At 33.2% G+C, this 17,010-nt stretch overlaps 3 protein-coding genes across 7 annotated transcripts in view; 2 read left to right on the top strand and 1 right to left on the bottom strand.

Moving 5' to 3' along the window:
• The window catches only part of LOC135848662 (uncharacterized), a 54,758-nt gene extending 42,689 nt beyond the window's left edge, over positions 1-12,069 (top strand). For all 5 annotated transcript variants that reach the window (XM_065368617.1, XM_065368621.1, XM_065368619.1 and 2 more), the window contains 5 exons: positions 6,021-6,872; positions 8,680-8,920; positions 9,021-9,193; positions 9,288-9,510; positions 11,072-12,069. In XM_065368617.1, coding sequence (XP_065224689.1) covers positions 6,021-6,872; positions 8,680-8,920; positions 9,021-9,193; positions 9,288-9,510; positions 11,072-11,502 — 1,920 coding nt within the window. In that variant the 3' untranslated portion in view covers positions 11,503-12,069. The remainder of the gene's footprint in view (positions 1-6,020; positions 6,873-8,679; positions 8,921-9,020; positions 9,194-9,287; positions 9,511-11,071) is intronic.
• Positions 12,070-13,702: 1,633 nt separating this feature from the next.
• On the top strand, positions 13,703-14,607 carry LOC135848675 (LYR motif-containing protein 2). The gene is made up of 3 exons (XM_065368637.1): positions 13,703-13,940; positions 14,020-14,160; positions 14,265-14,607. The coding sequence occupies exons 1-3, from the start codon at positions 13,905-13,907 to the stop codon at positions 14,340-14,342; spliced, it is 255 nt and encodes an 84-aa protein (XP_065224709.1). The 5' UTR covers positions 13,703-13,904; the 3' UTR covers positions 14,343-14,607.
• On the bottom strand, positions 14,598-16,929 carry S2P (membrane-bound transcription factor site-2 protease). Its single transcript, XM_065368625.1, has 6 exons — positions 16,462-16,929; positions 16,106-16,387; positions 15,934-16,037; positions 15,608-15,848; positions 15,343-15,523; positions 14,598-15,255 (listed from the first exon to the last, which is right to left on the bottom strand). The coding sequence occupies exons 1-6, from the start codon at positions 16,540-16,542 to the stop codon at positions 14,657-14,659; spliced, it is 1,488 nt and encodes a 495-aa protein (XP_065224697.1). The 5' UTR covers positions 16,543-16,929; the 3' UTR covers positions 14,598-14,656.
• Positions 16,930-17,010: the final 81 nt, after the last annotated feature.

The following is a 17,010-nucleotide window of genomic DNA, read 5'->3' on the forward strand; positions in this document are numbered from 1 at the left end:
ATTGCCGGAAAGTATCATTTTTTTCGGTTGAAGTGTGGAAAATTCATCGTTTTTGGACTACTCATCATCGTCAAAAAGTTCTGCTTTTTTAAAAAATTGTCCAAAATCTGACTTTTTGTCAAAAATGTACAAAAATTTTCGTTTTTTAACAAAATAAAAAAAACTTGTTCTTTTACCAAAAATCACCAAAAAGTTTTTTTTTTGAATCAAAAAGTTGCGAAAAGTCTCGTTTTTTCGACAAAAATTGCAAAAAAATATTCCCAAAAATTTCTGCTTTCCCCTAAAATTGGCAGAATTTTGATTTTTGAAAAACATTCTCGCTTTTTAGCAAAATTGAGTCTAAACTTTTCCCCAAAAATTACCCAAAAAAAGTGTATCTACGAGTTATAGATTTTTTGACATCAGAAATTGTCCAAAAGTATCACAGGCTGCAGTTATCTTACTTTTTGTCACTTTTCATCAAAAAGTCCTGCTTTTTTTCAATCAGATTTCAAATTTTCAATTCATTTCTCCTTTTTCTAGAATTTTGAAAAAAAATTTGTTGAAAGGGGCTCATTTGCAGACTTTTTTAGAACTTGAATTACACATTTTTGAGAGCTTTTGCTGCCCTCGCTTTGCTCGAACTAATTTATTCTTCTTTTTTCAAATAAAAATCTTGTGTTCAAATTCAAGAAATATTCAAAATTTGAATCAGAAAAATAAACTTCTCCCTGTGTAAAGAAACTTTTTTTTTACTTCTCAAAATTTTGGAAGCTTTTGGGCTCGTTTCACTCGGGCTTGTTTGCTTTTCTTTTTCAAGTTTGATTTTTAAAAGATTTTAAAATTTTGATGCAAAATGAGAAACCTTTTAATTTTTTCAACTAGAAAACATCGTTTTTACTCGAAATACTAATTTTCCAACCTGTTTGCTATTCTTTTTTCAATTTTGAATTTAAAAAAAAATCATATTCGAATTTTAAAATTTTGAAGCAAAATTATAAACTTTTTATTATAAGTAACTCATCACCCAAAAATCATCGTTTTTTTTTACCTCTCGAAGTACTGATTTTTGAGTGATTTTGCTCTCACGTCGTCAGGGTCAGTTTGTTTCTCTTTACGTAATTAAAAGATTCCAGATTTGAAGGGGAAATGAAAATTTATGTGCGTTGGTTGTATTAATATCTATTAGGTAAAATCACACCTTATCGAATGACAAAATTGTTATTATTTATCTCCTACTTATTTCACTTGAAAACTCGCCGTTTTATTTCGAAAAATTTGTATTTTTTTTTCAAATGTCGTTCAAATTTTCCATTAAATTTTTTTATATTTAAAAAATTTTGTAATGTTGAAGAAAGTACTTTATTCGCCCAATTTCATTACATTAGCAAGAACCTTAAAGGTGAAAATAAAATCGAAAATTGATATCTAAAAATTGGAACATGAAATTTTGCCTCGCCCCCCTCCCACCATTTCTAGTAAAACTCCCAAGGTATTGGTTTTCCTATATCAAAACTATACCAAAATAAATTCATAACAGTTGGTAATTTTTATTTTTATATTCGACGTATCGGTGAGCATTTCATCTCTAATTTGATAGATATTTATGTCTATTTCTCGCACATATTCATACTGAATTTACCCCTAATATGAAGTAAAGAGTAAATATTTTCTCTTATCAAATTATCGTCTCATTAAACAGGCAAATATGTACTGTACTGGGTACACATATGTCTACTTCATGAAATATTACCTTCTGCATAGGTAGTTAAATTGAATACTTCACTTCTTGATAAAAATTGTCCACAATTTCTGCTGTACATTTTTCCTCGTCTAACTCTGAGCCGTTTAGAATATAGGCATCGAGAAACGACGAATAATACATTCCTACATATTATAACAAAGGGGTAAAATGTACGAACGAATTTCCTATTTTACTATATTTGTACCTGCCTACACCATTCATACGCTTACATTTCATCGTGTAGTGTATAGGTAGGTCTAAGAATCGAATAATTAATTATTAAAGGTGTTATTCGCGTATACTCGAGGCGTTTTCGAGGTTTCGAGAATTGCGAGAACAGCGCATACTGTACCTAGATGGAATGGCATGCGGTAGATTACGATGACTTACAACGGATTAATTATTATCTGCACTTGTGCTGAGCTTTTGAATTAATATGTAATTTGTATATTAGAAGAGGCGATGATTTAATGGGGACGTTGGATAAGTTAAAGTACCTCGCAGACAGCAGAGCAAGGGAGAGAGAGAGAGAGGCGAGATAAGAGAAAAAGAAGGTGTGTATGTGTATCCGGCATGAGAATTGAGAACTGATAAGTGTCGCTGTATACGTATACGTAATTGCCCGAGCTCTACAATATCTTTCCATATTGTTTCGCGAGTCGCGATAATTAACAATGGAAAATTATTCCTCGCGTCGAAATTTTTTTTTCACTTCTGCCAAACGCAGACTGAGTAGAGTGAATTTTTTTGATTTTTATTGTATGTACGTACGTATTCGGCGAAATTATCTTTAATGTGAAGTTGCAGACATTTTACACGAATGTAAATAGCGAGAAAATTACCTCGAAATTTATTTACCTACGGTATAATTACCGTCTGAATTTTTTCCAACGCGGTTTAGGACGGTATAGATGGCAATCGACTCGATTCTCGATTATCGTGGCACTTTGTAAAACACGACAGCTGAAAAAGCTCTACACGAGGGCACTCGTGTTGCGAAAATGCCGACGAGATACTCTCGAATACACGAAGCTCGGCTACGATCACGTGTTAACATTTAGATTTGGCGAGCTTTTTATCGCGTTTTTTGAATTAGCTCGTTGAGATAAATTACATTTTATGTTGTTCTCTATCTGTTCGTTCTCGATGCAATGTGTACATTGCTTAATACTCTCGACTTCGATGATAAGTCGACGATTAAGTATTGTCGAGGATTAGAGCTTTTCGCGACGAGTCGATTGTCGAGCTGAGCTATGTCTGCGTATTTGAGCGACTCGATTTTGTACTTTTCACTGCTGGTAGAATAGAAAGTGAAATTTGGAACGTAAGAAAATTTAAAGATACGGATGAATAATTTTTGGTGTGAAATTGAAAGATAGTTAAACAGGGCTGGATAGAGAGAGCTTTTTTCAACTCCAACTCAGAGAGGGCCTTGAGTTGACTTTTTGTTGACTCTTTTTGTAAAATAAGTAGATGAGACCGTTGAATTGATGGCCCTTTTCGAAGAGTTTGATCAAAGTCCCTAATCATCCTTTCAACTCATTTTGCATAGGCTATTCATATTTTTGGATTTTCATTGCAAAATGATGTTTGCAAATTTACCAGGTAACTTTTGCATCACGCTGAAAATAAAAATGAATTAAAACGAAAAAAATAGAAAACAAAATATGAGAATGCAACAATATTGGAAAAAGAAAAAATTGAATTCTAGAAAAAATAAAATCAACGATGAAAAAACTAAAATTTTGAAGGAAGAATCGAAATTACAATTTATAAAACTCTTAAGGTACTAAAATTTTGAAAAAGCTGAACAATTGATTCACGAAATTGGTAGAAAAAAATATTGAGAATTTATGAAAAAACTTGAACAAAAAAAAGGAAATGTGCAACTTGTCCATTGTAAATGTTGAAAAAATATCAAATTCCAACTGGCACAGAAAAAATTGAATTGAAAAAAGTAGACCTACATTTATAAAAACTAAATTAGTCGAAATGAATTGTAGAAAAAAAAACAGAAGTTGAAGTTGAAAAATGTGAAAAAATGTGAATTTTGAAAAATTAGTTAGAATGAAATGGCAGAGGAAAACTCCACGAATTGATTTTTTTCAAATTGAAACTCAACTGAGCATGCAGGGGAAAAATGAAACTTAAAATTTGAAATGGCATTGAAAACAAAAAAAATAAAATTTTGGAAAATCATTAGAATAATGAAAAAAAAATTAAACTAATGAGCATATGTGATATGCAATTGAAAATTATGATTTTCAAAATGGTCCAAAATTCCAAAAACAATAAAAAAATTAAAATTTTTGCAAAAATCAATGGAAATAAATTTAAGGAAAAATAAATGAAAGAGATCGCGAAATAATGAAAAAAATAATTCAAAAATGAGAAATAAATTATATAGAAAAGAAAAACTTTCCGAATTGACGAAAAAAATTAAAAAAGTTCAAATTTTAAATTGAAATAGCTCAGAAAAAATTTGGTAAAAATTGAGATTAAAAATTTGCGTAGAGAGGAAAAAAGTGAAAATTTTGAAAATTCGTTGAGATTTTATTTCGAAAGAAGGGGAAAATGATATGAAAGACATTTTATTTTGATGTACTTAAAGATGTACTTATAACTTGAGTAAGCTAGGAAATTACTGATCAAATTCTCAAAATAAAGTTCCAAAAATAAAATATTATAAAATTGTTTAAAAATTAAAATTTGATGCATTTTCCATGAAGTACAGCAGTCTTTTGTTTGGAAATCTTGATGCTGCAAAGACAGGTACGTATAAAATTTTACTCTTCAACTGAAGTTCAAAAAAATTCTAAAATAAGAATTTTTCAAAATCAAAAACCTTCACGACATTTTGTCCCTTGTTCATTCCAATTTTGTCGTTTTGAAAAATTGTTTATTTGCAATTAAGTATTTCATTATAGTCTCACCTTTGGAGATTGGGTTTGACCTCTTAAGGTCATTGACCCGTCGATATGGCTTCCCTAGGTGTCTGCCTGTCTGGCCTCTTAAGGTCACTGACCTACCTGTTTCGCTTACCAATGTCGTCTGTCTGTCTGGTCTTTTACGGTCATTGACCCATCGGTCTACTCTCTCAAGGTCGTCTGTCTGGCTTTTTAAGGTCATTGACCCATTTGTCTGCTCCATCAAGGTCGTTTGTATTCCTGTCTGATCTTTTGAGGTCATTGACCCGTCTGCCTTGCCTCTCTAGGTCATTGACCCGTCTGCCTTGACTCTCTAGGTCATTGACCTACCTGTCTAGCTTACCAAGGTCGTCTGTCTGGCTTTTTAAGGTCATTGACCCATTTGTGTGCTCTCTCAAGGTCGTTTGCGGTCATTGACCCGTTTGCCTTGGCTCTCAAGGTCATTGACCTACCTGTCTAGCTTACCAAGGTCGTCTGTCTGTCTGTCTGTCTGTCTGTCTGGTCTTTTACGGTCATTGACCCATCAGTCTACTCTCTCAAGGTCGTCTGTCTGGCTTTTAAGGTCATTGACCCATTTGTCTGCTCCATCAAGGTCGTTTGTATTCCTGTCTGGTCTTTTACGGTCATTGACTCGTCTGCCTGAACTATCAAGGTCATCTGTCTGTCTGTCTGGCTGGCTTTTTAAAGTCATTGACCCATCTATCTGCTCTCTCAAGATCATTTATATTCATGTTTGGTCTTTTACAATCATTGACCCTTCTGCTGGACTCTCGAGGTCATTGACCTACCTGTCTAGCGTCCCAAGGCTGTCTGTCAGCTTGGCTTGCCTCTTGAGGTCATTGACCCTTATGCATGACTTTCCAAGGTTGTTTGTTTGTCTGGCCACTCAAGGTCATTGACCCGCCAGTGCCAGTAATGGCTTTCCAATGGTCATTGGCTCATTTGTCTAGCCTCTGAATGCTATCTGTTACTAGTTTCCCAGAAAAACTAGGTTTTGAGACGGTTTAGAAACATTTTAATACCAATTATTTCAAATCGTTTCAAAATATGTTTTCAAAGTCTCACCATCGAAGAGCGGGTTAATCGAGGAGGGGGAGTCAGATGCTTCAGATATTGATTAATTAGAATCTGAATAGGATGTGCAACCTTTGGAACATCAGGAAAAGTGCAGGAATTTCATCCTTCTGACGAAGTGAGAAAATTTTGCAATTCTCGCTCCAAAATTAGGGAATTTCTTAAATAAAATGAACCACATGATTGATAATGCTGTACTAATTCAAATAGATCTTACCGTTTTTCTTGTGAAAGACTAATTGTTCTACTTACATATTATTAATTGTTATTTTTCTTTCTGCTTTTCATTCTTACAGGTATTCGGAGCCCTAATGCGTCCGCTAGAATATCCCAAAGAATCAAACTGCAAACCGTTGCTGCAACGAATGGCCGACGAGAAACGCCTTCAAATGGAACGAGGCTCGATCGGCGGCTCCTATTTTATCGTACAAATGCCAGATGGCTCGATGGAAAAACGCATGAAACTGCCTTTGAACATAGACCCGGGTGTACACTCGAGCTTCAACCTAGACCAGCTGGTACCCGGCACGCCAATAACGCCAGTACCAACGATGGCCGTACTGCCTACAATTACCGAAGTCAAAGTACCCGAGCACAGCGGCTCCAGCAACAACTCCAGCAGCGGAGGTAGCGCCAACGACGTGAAAATCGAAAAAGGCAAAAAGAAAAAAGACACTATCAAAGAAGAGGCCGAAAGTCAGAAAAATAGCAAAGTCGATTTGAACGAGAAAAAAGACGACGACCAAGAACAAAATGACGAAGACGAAAAATCTCCGACGTCCGATGGTAAAAGCGAAAAAGAAGACGACGATGCGAAAACATCCAATAAAAATATCGCCGCCGGTGGCAAAGATGTGGAAAAAAGCCCCGATATAAGGGTAACGATGCTGCCGCGTAATCAGTCACAGCCGGCGTTTACGACTCATGTGCAAGGTATACCGAAAAACGGATCGGTGCCGTTTTTCGATCGTATACGAAAGACCAGCGCTAGCGAAAGATTTAGACCGTCGTTGGGACCGATCAAAGTTTCACGTCCGAATGTCAATTCGAACGGCGATGTTAGGAAATCCGTACATTTAAGGTTATCCAATGCTTCCATCGTCGGCAGCAAGAATAATAATGCTGAAGATATGTGGTCGAAGACCGATGTAAGTACATAGTAATGATGCTCATTTGATCAATGTCGAGTACTGTATTGTGTAATCTGTGTGATTCATTTGGGTGCATGTTTTGCTATTTTGAGTCGTGAAGAACATTATTACTGCCTCTCTACCCCGATTTAGAATTTCTGGCAATTTTAATTACTAAATACTAATCTTCTTTGCAATAATTTATTTAAAATTAATTATTGCTAATTTTGATGAAGAAGTAGGATTTTTAAAAATTTCTGCAAACAAAAATTGAGGCTTTCAAAACAGCTCTTTTTAAAATTTTGGCAAAGAAATAGACATTCGTGTCAATTTAACCAAAAAAGTACCTTCCTGGGATGTTTTGGTTATTTTGATTAAAAAAAACCTGTTGGTACCAATTTTTTTTTGTCTACAATTTTGACAAAAAAATGAATATTTTTTATTTTTGCGACAAAAAAGGAAGACTGGAGAATTTTGATCAAAAAATTCTTTTTTTACAATTTTGGCAAAAAAAAAAACGATTTTTCAGCAGTTTTGAACAACGATGGGTCTTTCTTGAAGTTTTTACAAAAAAGCTGGATTTTTCACAATTTTGTCAAAAAGAGAAAGATTTTTTAGTTATCCTAATAAAAGGCTGACTTTTTTACAATTTTAGAAAAAAATAGATTTTTTGCAAAAAAAAACAAGAATTTCTAGAAATTTCGACCCAATATAAAGTTTTGTTTTTTTTTCAAGTTGCAAAAAAATAATTAGACTTTTTAGCAGTTTTGAAATATGGCCATTTATATCAACGTTACAGTCACAAATTTACCCCCTAATATGGCAATATTTTAAAATCACTACAATTTATTAGAAAATTACAGTGACTTTTTTCAAAATTGTTTGTTGTCAGAAATTACAAAAATTTACTAAATATTACCGCAAATTATACCAAAATTTGCCAAAAATGAGTAAATTACAGTAAATTTACCGGATGAAAATATATCAATTTTAAAAAATTGTTACTTACAATTTATCAAAAGTCACAGTCATTTTTCTTTTTCAAAACTTCTCCACTTACTTTACCAAAAATTGTTTTTTACCCAAAAATTACCAAAAATAAAAAAAAGGGATTTTTTTTTTTAAATCACTACAATTTACCAAAAATTACTGTAATTTTACCAAATTTGTGGTTATTTCTCAAATTACCAAAACTTACTTCAATTCATTGAAATTTACCACAATTCTAATTTATCTATCCCAAAAATTTCCCAGATTTAACCAGAGAAAAATTTCCTTAAAATTTACCAAAAATTACCGTAAATTACTAAATTTTTCAAACAAGTAGCAATTTTTAAAAATTATCATTCTTTATTAAAAATGACAGAATTTTTCTAAACTTGAAGTTATTTTCCAAAATTTTCTATGCTTTTCCAAAAAATTGTTGTTACTAAAAACCATCAAAATTTACCAAAAACCAACGTAAATTACCTATAAATATAGCGGTTTTTCAAAATTACCATAATTTACCAAAAATTACTGAAAGGCCAGAATGTTGAAATTTTCAAAACTAAACTCTACCACAATTAAAAATTGGAGAAGTTTACAAAAAATTACCGTACTAATTTTTAAAAGACCGTAATTTACTTGATAATGTGGTAATTCACCTGTAAGTACTGGGTAATTGTGGTAATTTTTCTATTATTACCTTTAAATTGTGGTAATTTTCCTGTAATTACCTGTCGATTGTGGCAATTTTCCTGTAATTACCTATCAATTGTGGTAATTTATTACATTGTCTTATTAATTAAGAATGCGTTATTCAAAGAAAATTTTCTAATTACAGATGGATGCCGAAAGTGTTCGTTTCGCCACCTCACGCGGCAGCATAATCCAACGTAAAGAAAAATCAGAAATGGTCCGACCAATGTCGCGGAAAGATATCTTCTATTCGGGTAGCGTTATGAATTTACCCGAATACCAGTCGCAGAAATCGTTACAAAGTTATCGCCAAAGTATTATGTCGATACCGAAATACAGTCGGGAGAGATTGACGTCCGAAAATGCGGATACAGAGAAAGGATCTTGTAAGTATTTGACATTTGAATGGCAAAATATCTAAACTGATTTTTCGGTACATTATCGACTTTTCTACTTATAACCTCGTTGCTTTAAATTTGCCTACAGCCGAAGATTGCTCTTGCGGATTATCAGAATCGTTCAAATCGGTATTGGCGTCCATGTTGGATATGTCTCTGCTGAGAGATCCGGTGTTCATGTTGATCGGTGTTAGTAATATATTCGGCATGGCCGGATTATACGTACCGTTCGTATATCTAGTAGAAGCCGCCAAAATGGAGGTAATTTCTAAGATCATAACATACCATCTCTGTTATCTATGCCCTGTAAATATTTTCGAATGAGATTCGAATTTGATCTTTGTTAATTTTACAGAACATCAGCGCAAATCAAGCTTCGTTCTTGATTTCCATTATCGGTATTACGAATACATTCGGACGTGTGATTTGCGGCTACATTGCTGACCTACCTTGGGTAGATTCTTTGTTCCTAAATAACATATGTTTGCTGGTGAGCAGTATTTCAGTGGCTGCGACGCCGTTCTGTCATACGTACGCACAATTTATCATTATGGCCATATTCTTCGGTATCGCAGTATGTGAGTATCATCTCCTTAGTTTTGCGTGTAGAATTTGCCTAGGGCTGGGCAGTGTGCAAGATTAGCCTAAATTTGCGAATTTGCTAGATAGGTCTTGAGAAATTGGATTTAAGATCGGTGATACTGATCCGATGTACGAAATCTTGGTTCCTTTTGAATATTTATCAACGTTTTTTCATTTTTTTTAGCCTTAGTACATGGAACTTGCCTTTTTTTCACGTACAATCTTCACTCGACCAGTCAACGTGGTATTTTAGTTTTCTGATATTTGGTGAATTTTCAAAAATAATTTATAAAATTTTGTTGTTTATGATCGTTTCGCTGCCAGAAAAATTGACTGATTGATTTGATTTTTTATGCGAAAGTCTTTGGAAATTTTTGTCGTTAACGTTGTGTAAAAACCGCCCTCCTACCCCCTCCCCCAAAAAAAGTTTAAAATTGGCTACCATTTTAAAGTTTTAGGCTTTTTATTTTATTAAAAATTATAATTTTCACAAATTGTACTCCTTTTTTTCATTTTTTTGCTCTTTTAATCTTTTTTGCCTTTTTTTTTTTCAAAAAAAATGTTTTAGGTTTAGTTATTTCATCCTCAGAAAATTTTTCACATTTTTGTCAATTTCGGTGTTTTTAAAAATAATGAAGAATAAGGTTTTTTTTCAAAGTTCTTCGCCTGCGTTTTTAGAAGTTTGATGAAATACTTGAAAATTGCCCCAAACATTTGAAATATTCTTGAGAATATCTTTATTATAAATTTTTAGTTTACTACGAAATATTGTGGAAAAATAATTGAAAAAAAAAGCCTTGTAGAAATTTTTGAACGTAGTTTCGAAAACAACAAAATCTCTTTGGAATTGCTAAAAAAAAAAAATGTGAGATATTGGTGAAATCACTAGAAAAACGTTTTTTTAGATATAGGAGATAGAATATGGCAGTCATTGTTTTAAATGTCCAAGTAAGTTGTTTCATTGAGATTGAAATTTTTTTGAAACTGTCGACAAATTTCAATGTGACTAAAAATCAATAAAAATTCTGGTATTTAAAAAAATCTTCATTTTACCATCGATTTTTGTAATATTGTTACAACTTGGACATTTTTTTTTTACCATTTATGACTGTTTCCATTCAATTTTTTATGGCATTTCTGGGAACTTCGAACAATTTTTAACCATTTCTTCATATTTATGACATTTTTTTATGATTTAAAAAAAGACTGTTCAACGAAGACTTGGATCGCGTTTTCTTATCAATTATTCAACGCTAAATTTTCTCTTGGCATTTTAAAAAATTTTCAAAAAAATCGATTTTGAAAAACCAATATTGTTTGGTACTTGTTTTTGATATTTTTATGCTAATGTATCGAAATAAATATCAATTCATCAACACCCCTAAGCATAGAGACTAGTTTTAAATCTAAAGTTGAAAAAAAAAGGAAACTATTTTTTTATAGATTCAGATCCATTTTGCCCACTGCACAGCCTGAATATATAAATACTCGTATTGTAGAAAAAAATCTCGTGCATTTGAATACTGTAATAATTCCATTTTTTTCTTCATTTTACAGCCGGTTACATTTCCTTAACGTCCATCATTCTGGTAGACCTTCTCGGTCTGGATAAGCTTACCAACGCTTTCGGCCTACTTATCCTATTCCGCGGCGCTGCCGCCATTGTCGGATCACCTTTAGCCGGCGCCGTATACGACGCTACTAAATCGTACACGGTGCCATTCTTGATGGCCGGCGGATTCTTCTTCATATCGGCCATAACCAGTTTCATGGCACCGGCTATGAAACAATGCGTAACACCCGAAACCCGGCCGCCCATTTTGGATATCCTGACGCCGATAGACGAAGACGACGAAGAAGAAGAAGACGACGAAATCGGCGATAATAATGGTATGGTTATACCTGAAATAGTCGAAACGACTCCGTCACCGGTGCTACATAAAGCGCCCCCTCATCAAGAAATTAAACAAATCGAATCCGTTCTTTAAAAATAATATTTTAATACCTATATTATATAAATGTGTTTCGCTCCATATTTACCCCTGTCCCCGTCCCTTTCCCATTTTGATTTTATGTGTCCCCCTGTTTCATTACTCTTTTACCCTGTGCCCTGGCCCCAATCTTCCCACCCCGCTCCCATATCCAATTTCCTCTCGCCTTGTGTACTTATATAATTTTGTTTTATTTTATTACTGAATTTAATGATTTTTCTCCTTATATATACTTTTTTTTTCTTTCTTTTTTTTGTTTGCGTTTATATGTAATACACCAAGTATTTTTATGGATTTTAATTATTCCATAAGTTTAATTATGCATATAAGCGTACCATTAGGTGTACTTAATTATTGAAAAAAAACAATTTGTATTACGCGATTTTAATTTTTTCCCCTTTTTTTTTGGATTTTTTTTCGTCTGAAGTGAGAGCGTGTTTGAGTGTGCGCGCGTTATATTCTTAAGTATAAAATATACCTATAAGCGAAAAAATGTATTATGTATAGTATATACGAAGACGATATGTTGAACTTTTTATTGCAAAAAGATAATGTATAAATTTTTTCGTGAATTTTTTCTTTTTGAGTTATGGTTTTGAAATATTATTTTAGAGAAATACCTACGTAAAAATTATTTGAAAATGCAAAATACCTACTCTCTCGAAATCTACGATATGCGAGCTAAATAATTGAAACTTGGCTCAAATCTTGCTCAAAAGAACTAGATTTTAATTAGAAATCGAAGTAGGTACTGGATATGCAACTCGAAGTACAAATAATTGGTAAAAATCATCTCTACGTATCCACGATTGAAAAAAGAAATTGAAGACGTCATAGCAAAAAGGACGTAAGTGAAAAGTTGTATTTTGAGAAAAAGCTGTGTGAAAGTTGGTGCGCTTGTGAAGAGTGTACCACATTCAGTAAAATTATAGTACAGGGATTGTACTATAATTTTACTGAATGCAGTACACTCTTCACAAGCACACAAACTTTCAAACAGCTCTTTCTCAAAGTACAACTTTTTCACATATGTCCTTTTTGTTATGACGTCTTCAATTTGTTCATTCGATTTTTATTTTCAGCTTTAGAGTATTTTCAGGGTAAAAAGTTCTGCAGAAATTTGGATAAAACGCAGAAATAACTACAATAAAAAATTAAATCATGTACTTTGGAGCTTAGTTTTGTTCAAATCAGAGAGTGAAAGTTGAAAAGGTCTACTTATACTAGAAGAAGAGCTTGAAAAGTCGATCCTCAAGATATTTATAAATATGAAGCGCGATACGTTTTAAAAATAAGACTTAATAATCCAATAAAATTTGATCAGATATTCTTGACAGGATGATTTCTGAAATATTTGAATACCAACTCGAAAAATTACAAAAAATTGTCATATCTATTCTAAGCACACAATACAATTTACTCAATTACTCACAGTAGGTAGGTATTGCAAATACATAAAAAAAATTTCAATCAAGTAAGTACTTTTTATTAATTACTATAAACTCCGTGTCCCTGCAGAAAATACTTCGATGGGAAGGTAAAGTGCCCAAATGGCAAATGTGGCTACCTTAAGGGGTTTTTTGTTCTTAGGTACTTGAATGTAATTGTAAATGTAATAACCTGGAAAGCTGCTATAGATCACACTTACGACGCCAAAATAATATCAATTGAAAGTAGAGAGAATTTCAAATTTTTTGAATACCTTTTCTTCAAAAAGTTGAAAAAATTTTCGGATGAAAACACCTATTTTTGAAAATTGAAATTTTTTCTCAAAAGTTGTTTGAAAAATAAAATTGGTAACAGAATCATTGTTTTAAGTTTTTTATTTTTCAGTTCGAATTTTTTACTACAGGAATTCAAAAATGGCAAACACCTTTCATATTATTTATATTACGTATCCATAATTTGAATCCGGCTACCGGGTGTCCAAGAATAAGGGATTTTGATGTTATCAAAAAAGAGAGAAAATTCCCTGCTTGAAAATTGGAAAATTGAATAAGAATAATGAATAATCAATTGAAAAATTGGCGTTTGAGTGATTGTTTCAATGAAAATGAAACACTAGAGAATCTTTCATTTTGCATCAAAACAACAGACTCAAAAACACATTTTTTCGATTGTTATTCAATTTTTCAATTTTGACTTGGGAAATTTTTTTCTCACTTCTCCTTATCAAAACGTATCAAATTAAATTTTTGGACACCCAGTAGACTTAACTGATAAGGCGATGATGTTGATGAAAAAATTTTCGAAATGGTTTCGAACTAATTTCGAACTTTCGATAAAAACTTGGGAATTCGCTCGATCTCGATCACTAATTTTTCAGCTGGAACAAGTCGAGAAAAATGTACGAAACGAAAACATATATTTAGTGACTGAGTTGCGTTACTATCGTAATTATGACCATTAAGAAACCTACTCTCGACCTCCGGCAAGTGAGTACCTCTACTTGACATTCATCTTCAATTCTTCAAATTAAAACTCCTCGTTACCCCACACTTTCCTGTTTTACAGTTTATGCTGAGGCAAAATGTGCTGCGATTATACAAAGATATAATGAAAACAATTCGAGAAATTCCAAACGAACAAGATCGAACGTATATGTTGGAATGGGCAAGGAAGGATTTCAAGAGCAATAAAAGCGAAACCGATGAGGTAAACTCAAAGTTTAGCATCGTACTGCTGAATGAGCTTCAAGTTTAAGCTAACTGCATACTCACTGCTATTTGTCGATAATATTCTCTTAATTTATTCCTTAGTACGTGATCAAATCACACATGAAAACTGGAGAAGCTATTTTAAATGAATTGAAGCTAAGCTTGAAAATGAGCAGTTGACTGATCATCTGTAAATTCGTACTTTTGAGATCATGATCAGAACTGGTTCCTACAGCTCAGTAATCGAGTGAAGTCAGTACAACTTTTTTATTGAAGAATGCTCCAACATCGGGAGATTTGTTACGTTTCAATGATGATAATAATTTTTTCAAGTAAAACTTGTACCATGTCGATTCGTTGAGAAGATTTTTTCGAGGATTTTTCATTATGGCTCTTCTCTGTGTATATGAATATTTTCACAATAAAATATACAACTTTTACGAAACTTCATCTTTCGTTTTAATTTAAAAAGAAACAAACAAAATATGTACATATCACGACAGACTTAACGTAATAAACATCGAATAAAAAGTTAAAAACGCGTAAATGACTAGAACGAAACTACCCAATATAGTAATCGATAGAGAAACGGCGAGTTTGTTTTTCCTCAATCGCACATTCTTACCCAAACATATATTTACTAATAAACGAGTTATGTGTTGACCATCTAAGAAAAAACACGGTATCAAATTCAAGACAGCTATTCCAGCCGAAAACATGATTAAAAAATTGCAAAATTTTGCCACCATATTTGGTAAAGTGGTCGTAAAATAAGTAGTGTTGATATATTCGGAAATATGTACGTCGTGAAGGATCTCATTAGGGTATCCTAAAAATAACGCCTTGTTCTGGTTCTTCCTTTCGATCTCGATTAATTTTGTACCATTAGCTAACGAGGGCCGAAAGCAATGCAATCCTGAGCAGTCTTCGGCCGATGAGCAGCTCGCCGTTGATTGCTCAACCACTAGACGAGCTTTCAAACAGGAATACTGCGGTAGTTCGATAGGATTGTCGCCTTTTTCCAGGTATTCGAAACATATTTTGGATAACGAATCGTTTCTGCAGCATTCTACGACGTTATGTTGTTGTCGAACTGAAATCGAGTTGAACGAAACATAAATTAACGTTTGTAATTTAGTGAACAGGTCACATTGGTAAGGAGGAGGAGGAGAGAACGTACCTCGAACTGATTCGTCGTTCTCATGAATAAATTCCGAAGAAACGCAATATCCTGATGCAGGATTCTTAGCTACTTGATATATGCATTTGATCCAGGTGTCTTGATTCGTTACACGACACTTGTTGATACCCACAATAATTTCGTGTACTTTAAGGCCTCCTTCTGCTGATAAAGGCGAATTCTACGAAACACAATCGATTATCAGTAAATTACACGTAATCCAAACACGATATTTGTCAATAGATTCTTGGTCAGTTATGCTTACTTTGTGAATTGAAGTAACTTGGACGCCGTTACCGTACTCGTAAAAAGGGTAAATGAACCAGGGCAAAAATAACAAAATAAGATATGCGAGGAATGTCAACACAATGTTATGCCAAACACCGGCACAACATATTCGTATTTGTTTGATAGCAGACAAAGATTCCGTTCCTTCCAATTGAACATAAGCCACCGGGAAAATGAAGAATAAAACCAAGCCAATGCCGGTGATGTGGATTCCTTCTCTAATAAAATGAAAATAAACCACAATCAATTATTTGCATTACTCGATAAAATATGCTTAGACATGAAATAATTCGTGATAATTACCTTACTGCAGCTATAGCGTGTCCTAGTTCGTGAAAAATGCAACAAATGAGTATAGTGAATATATAATATCCAACATCCGATATTGGTAAATCGACCCCTGGTACCTGAACACAAGTCTTATTAGCCACCGTGTATTATAAAATTGATACTGAACGAAATCTATCAAACTTACGACGGGTTTAAGAAAAGGAGACGTTGTTCGCTTGGTTTCCTTCCATACTATATTAATAAACAATGCGCAGGTAGATTGAAGTGTCAAGTAAACAGCAAATGGCAAGCAGAACAACGTAATCCACATTCCGAGCGAAAACCAAGTCTTTTGAAATTTCGGTCGCCATGTGCCGAACTTCTGAATGCATCGGTTGAAATACGACGTAAACCACGTAATGATGAATGGTTTTATCTTGACTCCATGACTGATCTGCAGTACAACGTACGAAGATCCTAACCAAAACTAAGAAACACGCGCAATTGTAATCGAATACCGTAACATTTCAAGTAATTAAATGGATAACTTCAATTAGATACCTTCAGTAGACCATCAATTAGATACAGAATCGCGTAACACAGTGCGATCACGATGAAAAAATGATAAGATCCGGCAAACATTCTGGTTAGTTTGATGAACTTGGCATGAGAATAACTTCGCAGTTTCAACGTAAATCATTACGTCAAGTTTTTTCAACAACGTTCGATGGTATGTTACGCATTTTGTAACAATTATGTAGACGATACGGCACGAATTATCGTTAAAAATTTGAAAAAAATGGGAAGATTGTTCTCCTGGCACTCAAAGTTGGTTTACTTTACCATCGCAATTCAACTCCATATGTTCATATTTGCACGGTTTTGTGAGTTAAAATCGATTCGAATTAGTACTATGAATCTTTACAAATGCACAGAATTCAAAAATAATAGTAAATTCATTAATTAATCACGATTAATTACTTCTTTTTCATTTAAAAACACTTTTATTTGGAAATTTTCAAAAAATTTTCGATTTTGAAAAACACTTGAAAACAAAAACAAAAATAAAAAATTTTATTGACTTTCTGACTTTTAAAATTTGGCTTTTTC

The sequence above is a fragment of the Planococcus citri genome, chromosome 5, assembly GCF_950023065.1.
Source record: "Planococcus citri chromosome 5, ihPlaCitr1.1, whole genome shotgun sequence".
NCBI classification, from domain to species: Eukaryota; Metazoa; Arthropoda; class Insecta; order Hemiptera; family Pseudococcidae; genus Planococcus; species Planococcus citri.